Raw genomic sequence first — 18640 nt, 5'->3', positions numbered from 1 at the left:
TTCCATCCCTTCCATCTGCTCTAACTCATACCTTCCCAATCTTTCTCCCACTATGCTCTTTTACTCTGCCATTTTCTCACTCACTTGCAAGCTCTCCACTCTTCTCACAGGAGCTGTTTCCTCCTGTCTACCCCTTTGTCTCTTCAATCATTTTCTTTGCTGCCTTACCTTGGACATCATTAAGTGATGGTCCCAGACTCCATTCCCCCACCCTCTCCACACTCTTGCAGCCAACAATTGTCTTCTCATTCGCTCATCCACACACACGTAATCTATCACTGCCTTTCGTTCAACAAGTTCACCATCCATCCTCCTCATTACTCTCCATGTATACCTGTGGATTACCTTATGCTGAAAGTAGGTGTTAGCTATTGCCAACCCCTTACCAGCACAGATGTCCAACAAAGCACCACCATTCCCATCTACTTCAGCTGGCATACCCCACTGACCAACCACTCCATCCACTCGTACATTCCCAACTTTGCCATTCATGTCTCCAATCAAAAGCACTCGCTCACTCCTCTCAAATTTGTCCATACATGCTTCTACACTTGCCCAAAACTCATGTTTCACTCTTGCCACTCGATCCTCTGTCGGAGCATACGCACATACAATCGCCCACGCTTGTATACCTACTTTCATCCTCACCCACACAGTCCTTGCACCCACTGTTCCATACTCTCTTATATCCTCCTTCCACTTCTTGCTTATCATCAGACATACTCCCTCTCTTGCCCTCTCATTCTCATTAACGCCCGCACATATACCGAAACCATATTCCCACTCTCTCACCCTTTCACCTTTCGTTTAGTTTCAGTCAATCTACATATATCCACTCTTGCATCCTCAAGCACCTGAACAATATCTCTCTCTCTTATTTCATCATTCACTCCTCTCACATTCCATGTCCCTACCCTCAGAATGTCCTTTGTCTGTTCCCTAGTCGTCAACGTATGGTCCGTCCTGGTCCGAGGCGCTTTATTCTTTTGTATAGTTAGTTCTTTTTACGGGGTGGGGCACTAACCCACCACCAACCCTTTTAGTCGCCCCCTACTCCCAGGGGGGTAGATATATATATATATATATATATATATAGATAGATAGATAGATAGATAGATAGATAGATAGATATAGATATAGATATACATTTACATATATTTACGGATTTGTCGTGCCTTATATTAGGAAACTTGTCAAGATCAAGAATGCAGTTCTTGAAAACTCTCTCCTTGCTGTCGAAAAAGAAGCATGGGTTGCCTTGAAAGATGTCAATAAAAACTTTTTAGGTAGCTATAAGGATCCAGACTAAAAAGACATTGTAAGCAGGACCCTGGAAAGTTCAAGGCCCTAGGATGTACCAGGAGTCTCAAAGTACATTTCCTGATGCCCATTTGGACTACTTTCCGGAAAACCTGAGAACTTTGAGTGATGAACAAGGTCAAAGATTTCATCAGGATATGAAGGAGATGGAGAAACGATACCAAGGAAAATGTAATACCAACATGATGGCAGACTACTGCTGGATGTTGCACCGCGGGAATCCACCAGAAACCCAGAAACGGAGTCCAGGCGCAGTTTTGAAACAAAAAAGCACTGATTTTAAATAAGGGAGTCTGTAATCTTTTAATGGTATGCATTTTGTTTACTTTTATTCAATATTTACAGATGTATATACAACTTCAACTTTGATTTTTCTTAGCCTGTATGACAGTTCATGCATAATCTGGAGTAATACTCTCCACAATTTTGAGAAAATTTTACGTTATGAAGGAAAATGGGTGTGAAATTTGGAATAATCTATCTATCTATCTATCTATTGCCAGACGCCTCAATCCCGTTTGGGGTGGCCACAAACAAATCGCCTCCAAGTCGCCCTGTCCCCCGCCATTTCACTACCCTGCTCCCAACTCACACTCCCCTCTCTCATATACCTCTCCACCCCATCCCTCCATCTCATCCTCGGTCTCCCCCTCCCTCTTCCACCCTCCACCTCACTCACATACACTCTCTTCGTCAGTCTTTCACCCTCCATCCTCTCCACATGGCCAAACCACCTCAGTGTGTTCCTCACAACGCTTCCTATCACATCCACATCAACACCACAACGCTCCTTTATATCCTCATTCGTCAGCCTGTCTCTCCACGTGACTCCACAAGCTCCTCTTAAATAACTCATTTCCACTGCTCTCACTCTTGACTTGTGTCCTTCCAACAACGTCCAAGCTTCACTTCCGTACGTTAGAGTTGGTATCACAATACTGTCATGTAGTAACTTTTACTTCCATGCTCACTTCCCTGTTTCTTATCACTGCTTTCAAGGAACCAGCAACCTTTCTTCCCTGCTGTACCCTTTCAAGCACTTCACCCTCCAAACCTCCATCCTTACTCATCACACTACCCAAATACTTAAACGTACTCACATTTTCCAATTCCTCACCATCCAACCTCGCTATACATTCACTGACTTCACCTCTCTCAAAGACCATCACTTTACTCTTCCCTACATTCACCTTTAGGTTCCGTTTCTTACACACTCTCTCAAACTCATCCACCAAGCCTTGCAGCTCCCCTTCATCTTCACTCAACAACACAGTATCATCTGCAAACAACAGTACAGGGAGTTTCCAAACACTATCCTCTCTCACCAGGGCCACTCCAACATCCACTACCCTACCTTGTACCTCTTGGAATAACAACCCCAAAATATATTAACCGTGCAAAACTCACAAAACTTTCAATATGCTACATTTTGTGTAACGGATGTTTTTGGTTTACCCTCTTAATGAAGACAGTTGGCTTTATTATTATTATTATTACTATTATTATTATTATTATTATTATTATTATTATTACTATTATTATTACTGCGCTACTAGTGATAAACTGATAGATTCACCAACTTTTTATAAGTCCGATTTTGGACAAACGTCACCGCTCACTTCCTGTGGCACAGCAGTCCTATGCCCGACACACCTTGATATGTACCCTCTCTCCCCACTGAATATATGCAAGGGCACTCAAGCAGTCCTGTGGGACGGTGCTAGAGGGGATATTTTTGTAGAATGTCATTGGGTCTTGAGGATATGTGAAGTTGGTTTTTAAGGATATTGTAACAATTCCACTGTCGTGAGTGTGATTTGTTCTCGCAAAAAGGACAAGGAGCATTCAGAATCTTCCCATGTCCTTTTTTCTCCCCCCCCCCCGCACAAATAAACAGACCTTAGTTACGAGAAAAAATGTAATGGACGAAGGGCAGGGAAAGAGAGGACAGACTCCTGTCACGTGTTAAAAAAAAAAAAAAAAAAGTTACAAAAGGAGATCGATCTTAAGTTTCTTGTTGAATCTAGGCTACCTCCAGTCTGCCATTAACCCCTTCACTTCGAGGAAATAGTCTATGTTTTATACTTGCTGCATTCAGACAATTCTCCACACACACACACACACTAGGAAAAACCTAACGTTGTGACAGGGTTAGAATCTATCACCAAGACACTCCAGTATGGTCTCCCAAGGCTAAATATAATCGTCACGTGGTAGCAGGAATATACGGTGGCGAAAGTTACGTCCTCAGGTCGTCGGAGTAAAAGGATTTACTGATATATTGTCTGTTCCCTGAAATTTGATAATTACTAAAATTAATTAAAAATTAATAATTATTAAATTAAATAACGAGATGGAACGAATACAATATATGCATAAGCACCGTTGTTTGTTATCCTGTATCTTGTCATATATATATATATATATATATATATATATATATATATATATATATATATATATATATATATATATATATATATATATATACCGTTTTAGATAGATGCATAAATAAACAGATAGACAGATCGATCGACTGTGTGTGTGTGTGTGTGTGTGTGTGTGTTACTGACCTGCTGATCGGTGTATGTGTGTGTGCGAACGAGTGCCTTGAGAACAGAGCCGTAAGTAGGTTCCAGTACAACGGGCCAGTAGCGGTCCCTGGGGTTCGGGGCCAGCCAACGTTTGCATGGGTACACTCCGCCGGTGGCGTGGGTACGTTCCCTCCCTGTTCGCCTCTTATCGGTACAGTTCCTCACACTCGGAAACACGATCTTCCCTTTGTTGAATCTGGGTCTGTAGTTCCTGGAAATCATATTGTTGGATTTTGCCCTGGATATCATGGTTCCGTTTGTCCTTTGGTATGGGAGACCCAGTGCACGTTCTTTCACTGCTTGTTTCTTCCCTTGGTGAGCTTGGTTCGTGGTAGCTTTTATTTTGCCTTTTTTTGACGTGGCCTTGAGTTCCATTTTCGTGTGCTTATTTTCAGACGACATTTCGGTGGTTGCTTGTGTGTAAGGATGATCCTGATCACTCGTCTGGTGTTCAAATGCATCTGGATATACTTCTGAACGTGTCCAGAGATTGAATACTCTCACCTCAGCTTGGTGGGATGGAGGCAGAGTCTGCGAATCAAGCAGAGGCGAACTGAAGGTTACTGACCCCTCGTTTTTTTCGCGCTTGCTCTCTTCCTCTCCTCCTCCTCCTCCTCCTCCTCCTTCTTCCCTTTCTACTTCATATCCTCTTCCTTCTCCTCCTCTTTTTACCTCTTCTCGATTCAAGTTCCTTGTCATTACAAATTCTCCTGCTTCTTTATCCTTTACTCTTTCTCCATTATCATATACCCGATCATTTATTTGTCTGCTTTTTTCTTTATCATTCATTTCTTCTAAACTACCACTTTTATACCACACTCCTTTCCCAAGCATATCGTTGATACTAACCTCCAAGCTTTTCTTATATTCACTCACTTTGTTATCGTTTAATATGTGCAAGTAAACAATTAACATTGTGGCACATAATAATACGAGAATCTTAAATTTCTTACCCAACATTTCTATTTCAAAATCGACACCTTTTTACCCTAATTCGCATTTCTTACTTAACACAGTATATCCACATCCCTTTTCTCCTATCCACTACCAAGAGCATATCCTAAAGTTACACCTCTCACTGTCAAGGGAAAACTGAGCAGTAATAAGCGACTGTTGGCAACTCACAGGTGTTGCCACATAACCTCGACCAGAACCGGCAACAGGTTAACACCGTTAGTTCAAAGAATTTTACTGAAGGAATGACCGCAGGGTACCAGCTCTGTGATTTTGTCACTAGGTATTGAGACTTCCTGTGTCAAATTTTGGCTCTTACCGACGTTTAGCGAATCAGTTTTTTTCCCATTTTAGTGATCTTAATAAAAGTTGTTCGATTTTCTTTTCTTTTTTTCTTTTTCCCCCCGACAAATGTGACGTTTTACCGGTTGGATTTGGCTGGATGACCGCTCTACCAAAGCCGACAGGAGTGGAGGAATGACTGCTTGAACATTATCTTAATTTTCATTACTACTCTCATGGTCGGACATCATCTTAACGTTTAGTGATACTCTCATGGTGAGGATAATTCCAGAGAATGACAGATTTTATTCATCTGTAGTGAAGCATAGGAAAGTGAGGGTAATGACGGCCACTCTTAACACAATAGTCTAATGGGCACAGTATTGCTTTCCATTTAACGCCAAACGATTTTATGATGCTGGCAGTAAGTAGAGCTTGAGTGTTCTCTAGCCTATATTATTATATATCTCCATCTGCTCCATGTAGCATGGGTATGTGTTTTTATTACCTTGAAATTTGTAGGTACTGCAAGGAAGTAAGTATGAATCAAGAACTTGACCTATATACTCGATATACGTCCTTATCATGGACACAAGGTAACAATTCTGAACCCACTACAGTCAGCACCAAGGCAATATTCTTTAGCTGAGGAGTCTTCTTAGTACTTCAGCAATATACTTTGCATAACTCGCCTTAGGATGCAAAACTTTGTCAATAATGCTGTTGTTGTAGCCTCAGTCTCATCTGGATGTGAACCTAGAGGACTGAAGGATGAAAGTGTTCTTCAGGCTACCATCTTCCTTTAGGGAATTAAGGGAAAGAGTTGAGGAACGTCTGTATAACCGGGCAATAGAGCCGCCAGGTTATCTTGGTGCCACGTGTGAGGACATCTTTCTTCAGCACGGTGTCGATATGAAAACGATATAGCAGACAAGATTATAATGAGCAACATGCAAAATGAAATGCTAAATAAGTGCTATGACCCCTCACACCCCGAGACGACGACTAAACGCAAGAATGTACTAGAGAGAGACCGAGGTTATATTATCCGAGGTGTATTTATATAAATGATCCTAACCAGTCTTTACGATATACAAATCTCCATAACATTTACCTGTCGTACGGATCCTTTGTTTTTCGTATTTTGTCTGCTTAACATCCACTCCTGTTTGCTGGTAAAGTATAAAGGGATGTATGAGTGAAAGGTAAACGTATAAACAAGCAATCTGTACCCAGCTCAAGCTTAGGGGAGGTTATGAATTCGACTCTTCCACAAATAGGAAACTTGAGTCAATGAACGGGAGACACCGACCTCGCCATTGTCGATCGGTCGGGTGTGTGCACCGACAGATAGATGTAGAGATAGATAGATACATTATAATTACATACATACATACAATCATAGACGGGTGGATGGATAATCAGACGACAGACAGACAGACAGGCAGATAAATGGATAGATGGATGAATGGATGTAGGCATGAGTGAGGATAACCTAACAATGAGGGAGTAAGTGAGAGTGACTTGAGAATGAGGGAGTAAGTGAGAATAACTTGAGAATGATAGTAAATGAGAATGACTTGAGAATGAGAGAGTATGTGAGGATGACGTAAGTATGAGAGTCAGTGAGAATGACCCAAGTATGAGAGAACGAGAATGAGACAGCAAACTAGAATGACTTGAGAATAGGAGCGTAACTGAGCATGACTTGCGAATAAGAGTGAGTGAGGATGGCTTGAAAATGAATGAGAATGGCTTAAGAATGAGAGAATATGTGAGAATGAAATACAATGACTGGAGAATGAGTGATAAAAGGAGAATAACGTGAGAATGAATGAATAAGTGAGAATGGGTGAGAATTACTTGGGAACGAGAGTATGATGAGAATGAGAGTATGTAAGGATGACTTGAGAATGAGAGATGAGAATGACGAGAGTGCTAGTAAATGAGGATGACAAGAGAATGAGAGAGTAAGCATGAACGACTTGAGAATAAGAGTGAATATAACTTGGGAATGAAAGTAAATGAGAATAACATGAAGATGAGAAAGTTAGTAAGGATGGCTTAAGAATGAAGGAGTAAGTGAGGATGACTTGAGAATGAGAGTGAGAATGACTTGAAAATGAGAGGAAATAAGAATGACGAGAATAAGGGTGAGAATGACTCGAAAATGAGAGAATGATGATGACTTGAGGATGAGAGTAAGTGAGGATGACGAGATTAAGAGTTAGAATGACTTGAGATGGAGAGAATAAGTGAAAATGACAGGAATGAGAGTACCTGAGAATAACTTTGGAATCAGAGTACCTGAGAATAACTTTGGAATCAGAGTAACTGAAAATAACTTGAGAATGAGAGTACCTGAGAACCGGAATCCTGTTTATACTTCACAGGTCTAAATATTCTCACATTTCCGTTTGTTAGTTTTCTTTGTACATGCGGTTCACACACACTTAACAGATGTTCAGCCCGTCGACCATTATGTTAAAAGACGAGATCCTAATTTTTGTCGTGTTCCTGTGCATAATTCATCCAAACAATGCGATCCTCTGTCAATTTCCTGGCCTCAACAGCCTCCATTCCTCGCTTACAAATAGACTGGATGTAATAAAATTAAAGTGAAAAGTGAAAGGGTTAAAATCAAGTTACATGATTATCTTTTTGAGTATTTGAGAATCCAATGACAGACGGACAGGCGCAGGACTACACATCAAATCTCCTCGCAAAGTATTGGGGAAATGAATCTGTCAGAATGGCGCTATGCCTCTCATCACATTGGTAATAACAAAAACATCCCTCAGCTTCCACTCTATCCACAGAAGAGGATGATCGATAACACAACAAATTCAGCCTGCAGTCCGCCGGATTCACCTATCAGATAACCTGGGGCTACATCAACTACTGCTACTAGTATTTATTATTACTCTCCACCTACTACATAGGTGGACGCTATTGTTTTCACTGGTATTATTATCATCACTCTGACCTCAGAGTCTCGCGACGATTCCAGGAGAACCAAAGAGTCTGCAAGGAATCTGAAGGGCCCAGGTTATGTGTCCTGGCATAGGCCATTGCTGATAGGAAAAAAATCCAAATTTCCCCAGTGGAGTCAAGGTCATTGTAAGAAATTCTAGGTGGGGATTAGTGACTGTCCACAGGACAACTACAGAGTTCTAGTTATTATTAGTCTCCACCTGTTACATAGGTGAAGACTATTGTTTTCACTGGTATCACTGTCATTCCCGCCTCAGAGTCTCTCAACGATCCCAGAAGAATCGGGACTGTGCAAGGACTCTGATGGGCCCAGGTTATATGGCCTGGCATGGGCCATTGCTAATAGAAAAAAAGTCTTTAACACGTAATGGCAGGGCATGTCAGAAAGATTCATATCAGTATTATGCTGTGAAAGAGATCATTTGGTCGTGTTTACTGAAGATTTCAATATGACCTGTGCAAGGAATCTGAATGGCCCAGGTTATGTGTCCTGGTATCAGCCATTGCACTCGTAGAAAATTTTCATCGCTACAACATACCTGTAAAATTTTGTGATGACATCATGAGCTGTTACGAAGTCATCGTGCTAACAGACACACAGACCCTGACCTACTTTCATCAATTTTGAACTCGTAGGAGATTTTCATCCTTACTATACACCCGTAAATTTTGTGATGATATCTTGAGTGGTTGCGAAGTTATCGTGCTAACAGATACACACAGACAGACAGATAGACAAACTGAAAACAATATCAGCCTCGCTATCGCGGCTGGTAAAAATCCAAATCTCCCCAATGAGTCAAGGTCATTGTAAGAAACAGTACGTGGAGACTAGTGACTGTCTGCAGAACAGTTACAGAGTTCCAGTTAGTAGTAGTAGTAGTAGTAGCAGTAGTAGTAGTAGTAGTAGTAGCTGTAGTATTGTTGTTGTTGTTGTTGTTGATATTAGTATAATTGCTATTATTATTATCACTAACATTATTATTATTATTATTATTATTATTATTATTATTATTATTATTATAGTGTAGTTGTTGTTGTTGTTAATCAAGTAAGCGACGGGAGTGAAAACATCATTAAATGGGTAGAGTCTCGTCGATATTGAGTACAGCACCAAGACTGTGTTATTCTGGAAACAGTTAATGCTACAGAGGACGTACGCAAACCGCTGAAACCTTATGAAAAAAAAAAAAAAAAAAATAGATGTGTTACTTAAGCATCTTGTCTACCACAATATTGCTGAGAGAAAACAAAAAGCGTTAAATTGAGCACCAAAACACCGAAACTGTTATTTCGGAGACTACTACAGTGGGTCTGTGCACATCGTTGGAAAGCACATGAAAAAGTAATACGTTTTACCTATGTGTCTTTTCTCAAAATTCGCCACCATATAGCTGAAAAAAAAAAAAAAATGCTAAACTGAGCACCAAAACTGTGCTGTCTTGGAAACTACTTAAAGCTGCGGCGGACCTATGCACATTGTTGGAAAACTACTGGAAAAGTAATATTCTCGTATGGCATTATCAAATTTCGCCTCGATATTGCTGCAAATAGACAAACAGCCGGGTTCAGCACCAAAACTGGGTTATCACTGAAATTGCCAAAGATGCATCAGACTTTACATATCACTGGAAAGCTTATGAAAGAACAGTAGTTGCTATAAAATTGACTTTTTTCAAAATTCGCTAACATACTTGCTGTTGAAATGAGTCAATTTCGCCATAATGAGCACAAAAATTGTCTTGTGTGACCCATGCTTTGACATGAGAGTCCAAAGCCTCTAAACTGATCCTATGCACGTTTTGAAATAGTAGGCTATGGATCACTTCAAAGTGTACATTAATAATAGACCAGAACGATGGCACACCTTCTTTTAGCTACTATAACATCAGAAACCATGCTCACACAAACGTGGTGCACACTGTGAAGTATGAACAACTATAACTTAAGGAAAAGAAGAAGCGCTCAGACAGTGCAACATTCTCGCCAAACATTCCATATATAGGCCCATCCACACGATCAATAGGAACCTTTTGTGTTGGAGCATGATAATGAAAAAGAATGTTGCAAAATACTCATGCAGACGTGATGAAATGGAATATCTTCACGGCTTCTGAATTACAGTTTATGGCTTGATTAGTTATTATCCTTCGAAACTGATGAAGAACGTCCTCGGACAAGACAGATCCCCCAGTGATCGTGTGGAACTGCACGGATGCCGAACTTTTTATCTTACCCTGTGCACTTGACGTACAAGTAATTACTCTCAAAGCTGAGTTACATTATCCGTACTTGTCACTCAACCCATCATCCAATTTTGGTCCAAACTGAATCAGAAAGTATTTAAGTTGACCTTAACCTGTGACTTTGACCTTTGAGTTACAACAATGAAACTAGAATGATTTCATCCCTGGCTAACCTTGAGCACCTTCACCAAGTTTGATCCAAATCGAATCAAAGCTACTTGTGTTAGAGAGTCGAACCTTTTGACCCTGCCCCATAACCTTTATGTTTCATCAGTTGTTCTCAAAATGGAAACACTTCACCCTTTCCTGTTCCTCATTCCCCCCATGGGCAGCCACCTTGTCGTGGGGGGGGCTTGCGCGCCCCTGTGATCCCACAAGCCTGCCCACTGATGTAATGACATCTGGCAGGGTCTCCCATGCAGGTAGGGTTGTGTGTGAGAGATCTGACTAAGCGCTGTCCGAAACATAGTTTACCCGTAAGGGTCATCAGTGCCGCCCACCAGAGGGGTCGCCTTGGTGCTGTCTTGAGTTGGTTGGTTTGGTGTCTGGGCTGGGGGGTGTTGGGGAAGGGGGTCTTTGCACTGATGGGAGCGAACTTTCTCATCACGGGGTGTCCTTTTTGGGTCACCCTCTGGGGACAAGGTACCCCGTTCCCATCAGATCGCGCTCGGTCCCCTCACTCCCTGGTAGGCGGTTTTCCTTGGCTCCTGGTGCCATTTTATCTCTCACTAATGTATATATGGATATATCAAACACTTCTTTAACCATTCGTGTGGTCGATGACCAGCCGCTCGAGTTGGCATCACCTGGTCATTCTCTTGGCGATGACCCTGTACCCTCAGGGTCATCTGCCAAAACCGCGAATCCAGATGTTCCTTCCATTGAGCTGTTACCTGGTGTTTTTGTGAAACACTCTTATACAAAATATATAGTCCTCAAAACGGATGATGGTACTTCCCTCCAGAACCTGAACTGTTTTCAGATTCACAGTGGTCTAGTTACGACATGTGGATTTACCCCCAAGGTCTCTTTGCAGGGAGATGGTTCTCTATTGCTAAAATCCTGGAATGAAGAAGAGAGTTCACGCATCCAGTCTCTGACTATGGTCGCCAGTTATCCTGTATCTGCCTCCCATCATTTGGTTCTAAATCAGTCCCAAGGGGTTGTGTATTCTCGTGACTTGATATCATATTCTGATTCTTCCCTCTTAGAGGGGCTGGCTTCTCAGGGAGTTGTAGCAGTACAGAGAATTATGAAGAAAGTTGATGGGGTTTTAACCCCCACGCTCACTCTTATCCTGACATTTGATTGCCTTACTTTCCCGGAGGTTATCACTGCTGCGTGGTGGAAGATTAAGGTTAAACCTTATGTTCCCCGGCCTAGAAGGTGCTATTATTGTCAAAGGTTTGGTCATGTTCATCAAAGGTTTGGTCATGTTCGCCGTTCTTGCAGGCAGGAAGCGTCTGCCCTTCCTGAGGTCTGTGGAAATTGTGGTGGAATTTCTCATGGTATGGATGATTGCTCTTAATCCTCTAAATGTTTGAACTGTGGAGGAGCCCATGTGGCCTCCTCAAGGGATTGCGAAGTATACAAGTATGAAAATGAGATTATTTCTGTCTGAACAAAGGAGAAAATTTCTGAGGCAAAAGCCAGGGAAAGGGAGCGGTTCATTCGCCCTGGGGTTACCTTTGCTGCTGTGTTGTCTCGTCCTAAGGCTACTCGGCAGGTGCCCGAGCCATCACACAATGCCCCATCAAATTCTCGGGGTTCTACTTCCCGGCCTTCTCAGCCGGGGGGTTCCACCGAGAGAGTGCAGCCTGGAAGCAGCTGTGCTTCCTCCAGGGAGATGCCTCCTGTCTCTGGGGGTGTCCCCTCTGCGGTGGTGCTTCCAGCATCTGGGAATGCCTCCCCCATCCCAGTTCCTCCGGTTCTTCATGAGACAAACCGTGTTGATGCTACACCTTGCTTTGACACATCCAAAACTCCTGATGTCCTTCCTGTGCAAGGCAAGTGTTACCGTGGCTCCTCAGAGTGCTCAGCGAGCGAAGTACTGCTACCAAAGATCTCTGCAGTGGAGCCCACTACTCCTCCTCCTCTGGACGCTCAGGGGTCAGGGCAAGTGCAGGCTGGGGATGGCGTCTCGTTGACGACCCAGCCACCACCAGATAGTGGTGGTACTCAGGTCGTTGATGCACCTGATCAGCTGCATGAGGCCTTTCCCTCTCAGGATTCCAGTACTGTGGGATGCGCTACTGATCGTGCTCCTTCTTGCGGTGGCACTGCCTGCTCTGTTCTGGCTAGGGCAGCTTGCGGTCCCTCTGCCAAACCATCTCTTGCCCCGCCACAGAAGACCATTGTCTGGCCTTCTTCTTCTTCCTCCTGGTTATCTTCAGCTGAGTGTCACTGTACACCATGACGGTGCCAGGCAGTCCCTTTCTAAGGGCAGCTCTAACCAGCAAATCTAAATCTGGTTGCTTGTTGGAGGCATGGTTGTCTCGCCCCTCATCCTGATTCTTCCTTCGCTGTGGGTACTATGGCATTCTCAGCCAGTATACTACAATGGAATTGTCTAGGGCTGCGTGGGAATTGGGAGGAGCTGCGGACCCTCCTGGCTTATTCCACTCTCTGCATGTGTCTCCAGGAAACTCTTGTAGGGTTTGCCACTCCTCATGCACCACCTGGATACAATGCTTTTTACTCAGCACCAACCCAGGGTCCTGTTGATGTTAGTGCTGTTTTGGTGAGGGCTGACATCCCTCATCGGCCAGTCCACCTCCAGTCCGACCTCCAGTGTGTTGCTGTGTGGTTGTATGCCCACCTTTGGTATACAGTTTGTTCCATTTATTTACCACCCAACACAGCAGTCAGTAGGATGGAACTTGAGAAACTGCTTGGTCAATTACCTACGCCCTTTCTGCTCTTGGGGGACTTTAATGGTCGCCACCCTTTGTGGGGTGACTGTCTTGTTAACCAACGTGGGAGTTTGTTGGCATCCTTATTGGAGGATGAGGATCTTGCCCTCTTCAATACTGGGGCATTTACACATTTTCACCCCTAAACAGGTTCATTTACTGCAATCGACCTTTCTGCTCTCCTGACTGTCTCCTGGACTCTCCCTGGGAGGTTATGGAGGATCTCCATGAAAGTGATCACTTTCCCATCCTCCTTACTGTGGCAGTATCTAGTCCCTGTTCCCATCTACCGAGGTAGAGATTGGACAAGGCAGACTGGTCCCTTTTCTCTTCTCTGATTTCTGTTGATGTCTCAGTTGATGAGGCTGTTTCGTTCTTTACCTCCGTTCTGCATTCTGCTGCCCTTCATGCTGTTCCTAAAACCTCTGGCACATATCACTATCGACCTGTTCCATGGTGGAATGAGGATTGCAGTGTTGCTGTACATGAGAAGTTAGCTTTCTCCCGTTATCATAGATACAGGACAGAGCATTATCTTGAGTTCAGAAGGGCACGGGCTAAGGCTCATTGGGTACTCAAACAAGCTAAGAGGGATCTTGGATGGCTTATGTGTCATCTATAAACTAAAAGATGCCTGTCTCAGGTGTGGAAGAGGGTGCGAAAGATCTCAGGAAACTTTACTCAAGGCAGGTCCCCTGTGCTGATGTCTAATGGTGAGCCTGTTGGTGACCCTGCAGCTGTGGCTGATATTTTTGTGTCCGCCTGTGCAGCAGTCAGTCATAGAGATACTAGCTCACCAATTTTTGCCAGGCAACGGGAGATAGAGGAGGCAAGGGTGCTGGACTTCCATTCAGGGAATGTGGAGTCCTACAACCTCCTTTTCTCATGCTGCAAACTTCAACCTGCCCTTTCCCTCTGCCGCAACACCTCACCAGAGCCAGATGATATTCCCTACGCAATGCTTCGACACCTGGATGATGATGCGCTATCCTTTCTCCTCAGCCTTTTTAACAGAATCTGGAGGGAATCTTCTCTTCCCACCTCTTGGCATGAGGCCGTTGTCCTGCCATTCCAGAAGCCGGGGAAGGCAGGTTCCAGTCCCCTGGAGTATCAGCCATTTGCCTTAACATCCTGCATGTACGAATTATTTGAGAAAATGGTCAGCATGCGCCTATGTATTTCCTAGAAAGGAATGAATGTCTTTCACAGTGTCAGTCTGGTTTTCAGAAATGTCGCTCAACAACAGATGCACTTGTCCGTTTTGAGGCTGCAGCATGTGATGCTTTTGCTAGAGAGCAGCATCTCGTGTGCATTTTCTTTGATCTAGAAAAGGCATATGATATGACATGGCAGTTTGGTATCTTCCAAAAACTCCATTCTTTGGTTTATGTGGCAGGCTACCCCTATTTATATTAAACTTTCTGTGTGACCATTCATTCGGAGTTAGGGTTGGTGTCACCCTGTCTCCTTTGTACCCCCAGGAGGAAGGGGTGTCTCAGGGAAGTGTACTCAGTGTGACCCTTTTTGCAATAGCATTGGACGGTATTGTGTCCTCTGTTCCAGAAGGGGTGTCAGCCTCACTGTATGTTGATGATTTGGCTCTATGGTATGCTACTTCCCGAATGTCCGTGGCTGAACATCGCGTGCAGCTTACTCTGGACAGGGTCTCTCGGTGGACCACAGTGCACACCACAGTGCACGGCTTCCATTTCTCCCCAACGAAGACTGTGGCCCTGCATTTCTGCTACTTGAGAGGAGTTCACCCCAACCCAGATCTCCAGTTATATGGACACAGGTTGCGATGTGTTGATGAAACAAGGTTTCTTGGACTTGTCTTTGACAGGAGACTGATGTGGGTACCTCATATCCGTTCATTACGACTGTCATGCCTCCGTGCCCTCCGGACCTTATCTCACTTGTCTTGGGGTGCTGACAGAACCATCCTGCTCCGACTTTACAGTGCTTTAGTTAGGAGCAAATTGGACTATGGATGTGTGGTGTACTCCTCTGCTACTTAGGCATGACTGTGGCCACTAAATTCTGTCCATCATGCTGGGATTCGTCTGTCAATTGGGGCTTTCCGCTCACCCCGATTGAGAGCCTGCTGCTTGATGCGAATAAACTACCGCTGGATCTCCACCGGCAGTCCTTAATGGTGCAGTTTTGGCACCACCTTCACCACCCTCCGGCCGCACTGAATTGTAAGGCTGTCTCTGAAGTCGCCCTTCTCCCCTTTTGTGACACCCACCCTCGCTATCCACACCCGTTTGGGTACAGAGTTAGGGCTGCCATGGGGAAGTTGGGTGTCCAATCCTCTCCTGTCTGCCCTGTGTGTGTCCCCCGAGTGGCTCCCTGGCTTCTTCCAGAGGTACAACCAAGTGATTACTTCCCTGAGAGGAAGGCCTCTCTTTCCTCACAGGCAGCTTTGTCTTATTTTTTAGAACATGCCTCTGCTCACAATGACTCGATCCCTGTATATACTTATGGCTCTAAATCCCATGTGGGGACAGGCTTTGGTGTCATTTTTCGTGATTTTAGCCGTGGTAGGATTCTCCCACCTTCTGCATCTGTTTTTACCGCTGAACAAACTGTCATTTTAGTTACAGTAGAATTTATTTTTAGCTTTCCTCCTGCTTTTTTTCCCATTTTAATGACTCAGCCAGTGCCTTACAAGCTTTGTCTCGTGGCTTCCCATCACATCCCCTAGTCTTGTCTGTCTTGGAGTGGCTCTTCTTATTATGTAGGCGAGGATACTCCGTACAACTGTGTAGGGTCCCTGCACATGTGGGGGTCGTGGGCAATGAGAGTGCTGACTCTTTGGTGAGAGCTGCTGCCTCTCACCCTTCCTCTCCTTAATACCGTGTCCCATCCGAGGATTTATGTGCAGCCACTGTGGAGGCTGTCCTCTTTTGCTGGCAGAGGAGGTGGGATGCAGCAGGAGCGAACAAACTCCGCAGCATTCGTAGGAACCTGGGCGATGGGGGGTATGTGGGGCTGTCCCGACAGTGGGAAACAGCTTTGGCTCATCTCCAGATAGGCCATACTAGGCTGATTCATGGTTTTTAACGGAGAGGGCACCCCCTCCCTATTGTGATGACTGTCTGGTTCCTTTGACTGTGCGGCATCTCCTTGTCAAATGCCCCAGTCTTGGGGACCTTCATCGGTGGTACCTTTCTGGGTGCCAAGCTGGCGACGGATCATACCTTCTTTCCTCTGTTCTTAGGGAAGAGGCTTGTGCTATGGGGGGAGGCACCTTCTCTTTTGTGTTGAGTTCTGGCCTTCTCTGCAAGCTGTAGGGCTTTTCCGTATTTAAGTCTGTGTTTTAATGATAATGTTCTAATTTTAACCCATATCTTTCCATCCCGTTTTTTAGCTTTGGTGGTTTCTTTTATTCTTTTATATTGTTCATCTGTTTTATGTATTGTTTAACTCTTTGCTTTTTATCGTTTTTTATATATTTTGACTTTCTTTTAATTTTATGTTCGGCGGCATATGACCTCTGCTGTTGCGCCGTCATGTCACTTTTTTTTTTTTTCATTCATTCATTCATTCATTTCTGTTCTTCAGCCCTGGCACTAAGTTGCCTTTGACTTACAACCCATGACCTTTTTTGGTCAAAAACTAATTACCTGTTCCTCTGATAGTTCCATCCCTTTTTTTTATCATGCAAATAGACAGACAGACAAATCAGACCAAATACATATCCCCTCTAGCTTTGGCACGCGGATTTAATAATGATAATAATAATTACAACAACAGGAGTGAGGCATTTGGAAGGAATTTGAGTGTAAAGTGGAGGGACTGTAAGAAAATGTTATGGAAAGAGGTGAAAAGAGTAAGACAGGGTGGAAGTGAAGTTAGCAGGGGAGTGAAAGATAAAAATGGTAGATTACTAGTGGAGAAGGGAGAAAAAGTGAGCAGATGGAGAGAACACTTTAAGGAATTGTTGAACATAGAGGATGGAAGTAATGCGAGTATAAGTGGCTGGGGAATGGCTGGGAGAAGGACGGAGGTGAGAAGACAGGAAGAAATCAGTAGGATAGAAGTTGTGGAAGCAATGAAGAAAGTTAAATCGGGGAAAGACCCAGGAATTGATGGAGTGTGTGATGAAATGCTGAAGCATGGTGGAGAGATAATAAGAATGGATGTGGAAGATGTGCAGATTGGCCTGGGAGGAAGGTAGAGTCCCGGAGGATTGGAAGTCAGGTATAATTATTCCCTTGTACAAAGGAATAGGGGAAAAAGAAGTGTATGGTAATCATAGGGGCATTTGTCTTCTTAGTATAATAGGAAAAGTGTATGGTAGGGTACTTGTTGACAGAGTTAGAGAAAGAACAGAGAAATTAGTTGGAGAAGAACAGGGAGGCTTTAGGAAGGGAAGAGGTTGTGTAGATCAGATATTCATTCTTAGATCTTTAGTGGAAAAGTTTCTAGAGAAGGGAAAGAAGTTGTATACGGCTTTCATGGATTTGGAGAAAGCATATGACAGGGTGGATAGACAAGGATTGTGGAAAGTATTTAGAGTATATGGAGTAGATGGGAAGTTGTTGAATGCTGTGAAGAGTATGTATGATGGTGCGAAGGCTGCAGTTCGTGTGGATGGTGAACTAAGTGAATTTTTCTCTTTGAAAGTTGGGTTGAAACAGGGATGTGCCATGTTTCCATGGTTGTTCAATCTGTACATGGATGGGGTAATAAAGAGGTACAAGGTAGGGTAGTGGATGTTGGAGTGGCCCTGGTGAGAGAGGATAGTGTTTGGAAAATCCCTGTACTGTTGTTTGCAGATGATACTGTGTTGTTGAGTGAAGATGAGGGGGAGCTGCAAGGATTGGTGGATGAGTTTGAGAGAGTGTGTAGGAAACGGAATCTAAAGGTGAATGTAGGGAAGAGTAAAGTGATGGTCTTTGAGAAAGGTGAAGTCAGTGAATGTACAGCAATGTTGGATGGTGAGGAAATGGAAAATGTGAGTACGTTTAAGTACTTGGGTAGTGTGATGAGTAAGGATGGAGGTTTGGAGGTTGAAGTGCTTGAAAGGGTACAGCAGGGAAGAAAGGTTGCTGGTTCTTTGAAAGCAGTGATAAGAAACAGGGAAGTGAGCATGGAAGTGAAAAAGTTACTACATGACAGTATTGTAATACCAACTCTAACGTATAGAAGTGAAGCTTGGACGTTGTTGGAAGGACACAAGTCAAGAGTGAGAGCAGTGGAAATGAGTTATTTAAGAGGAGCCTGTGAAGTCACATGGAGAGACAGGCTGACGAATGAGGCTATAAAGGAGCGTTGTGGTGTGGATGTGGATGTGATAGGAAGCGTTATGAGGAACACACTGAGGTGGTTT

The 18640-nt window shown here is 43.7% G+C and overlaps 1 protein-coding gene across 1 annotated transcript in view; it reads right to left on the bottom strand.

The window, feature by feature from the left end:
• Positions 1-12804, bottom strand: part of LOC145391422 (carbohydrate sulfotransferase 13-like) — a 79750-nt gene extending 66946 nt beyond the window's left edge. The window contains exons 1-2 of the mRNA XM_080266035.1: positions 12718-12804; positions 3894-4445 (exon numbers count right to left, since the gene is read on the bottom strand). Coding sequence (XP_080122161.1) covers positions 3894-4445; positions 12718-12804 — 639 coding nt within the window. The remainder of the gene's footprint in view (positions 1-3893; positions 4446-12717) is intronic.
• Between the last annotated feature and the right edge of the window lie 5836 nt (positions 12805-18640).

Source organism: Coenobita brevimanus, chromosome 18, assembly GCF_032717465.1.
Source record: "Coenobita brevimanus isolate Jiangsu-jjx chromosome 18, ASM3271746v2, whole genome shotgun sequence".
NCBI lineage: Eukaryota > Metazoa > Arthropoda > Malacostraca > Decapoda > Coenobitidae > Coenobita > Coenobita brevimanus.
Note: the sequence above shows the minus strand (reverse complement) of the source record. Positions and strands in the feature narration are given on the sequence as shown.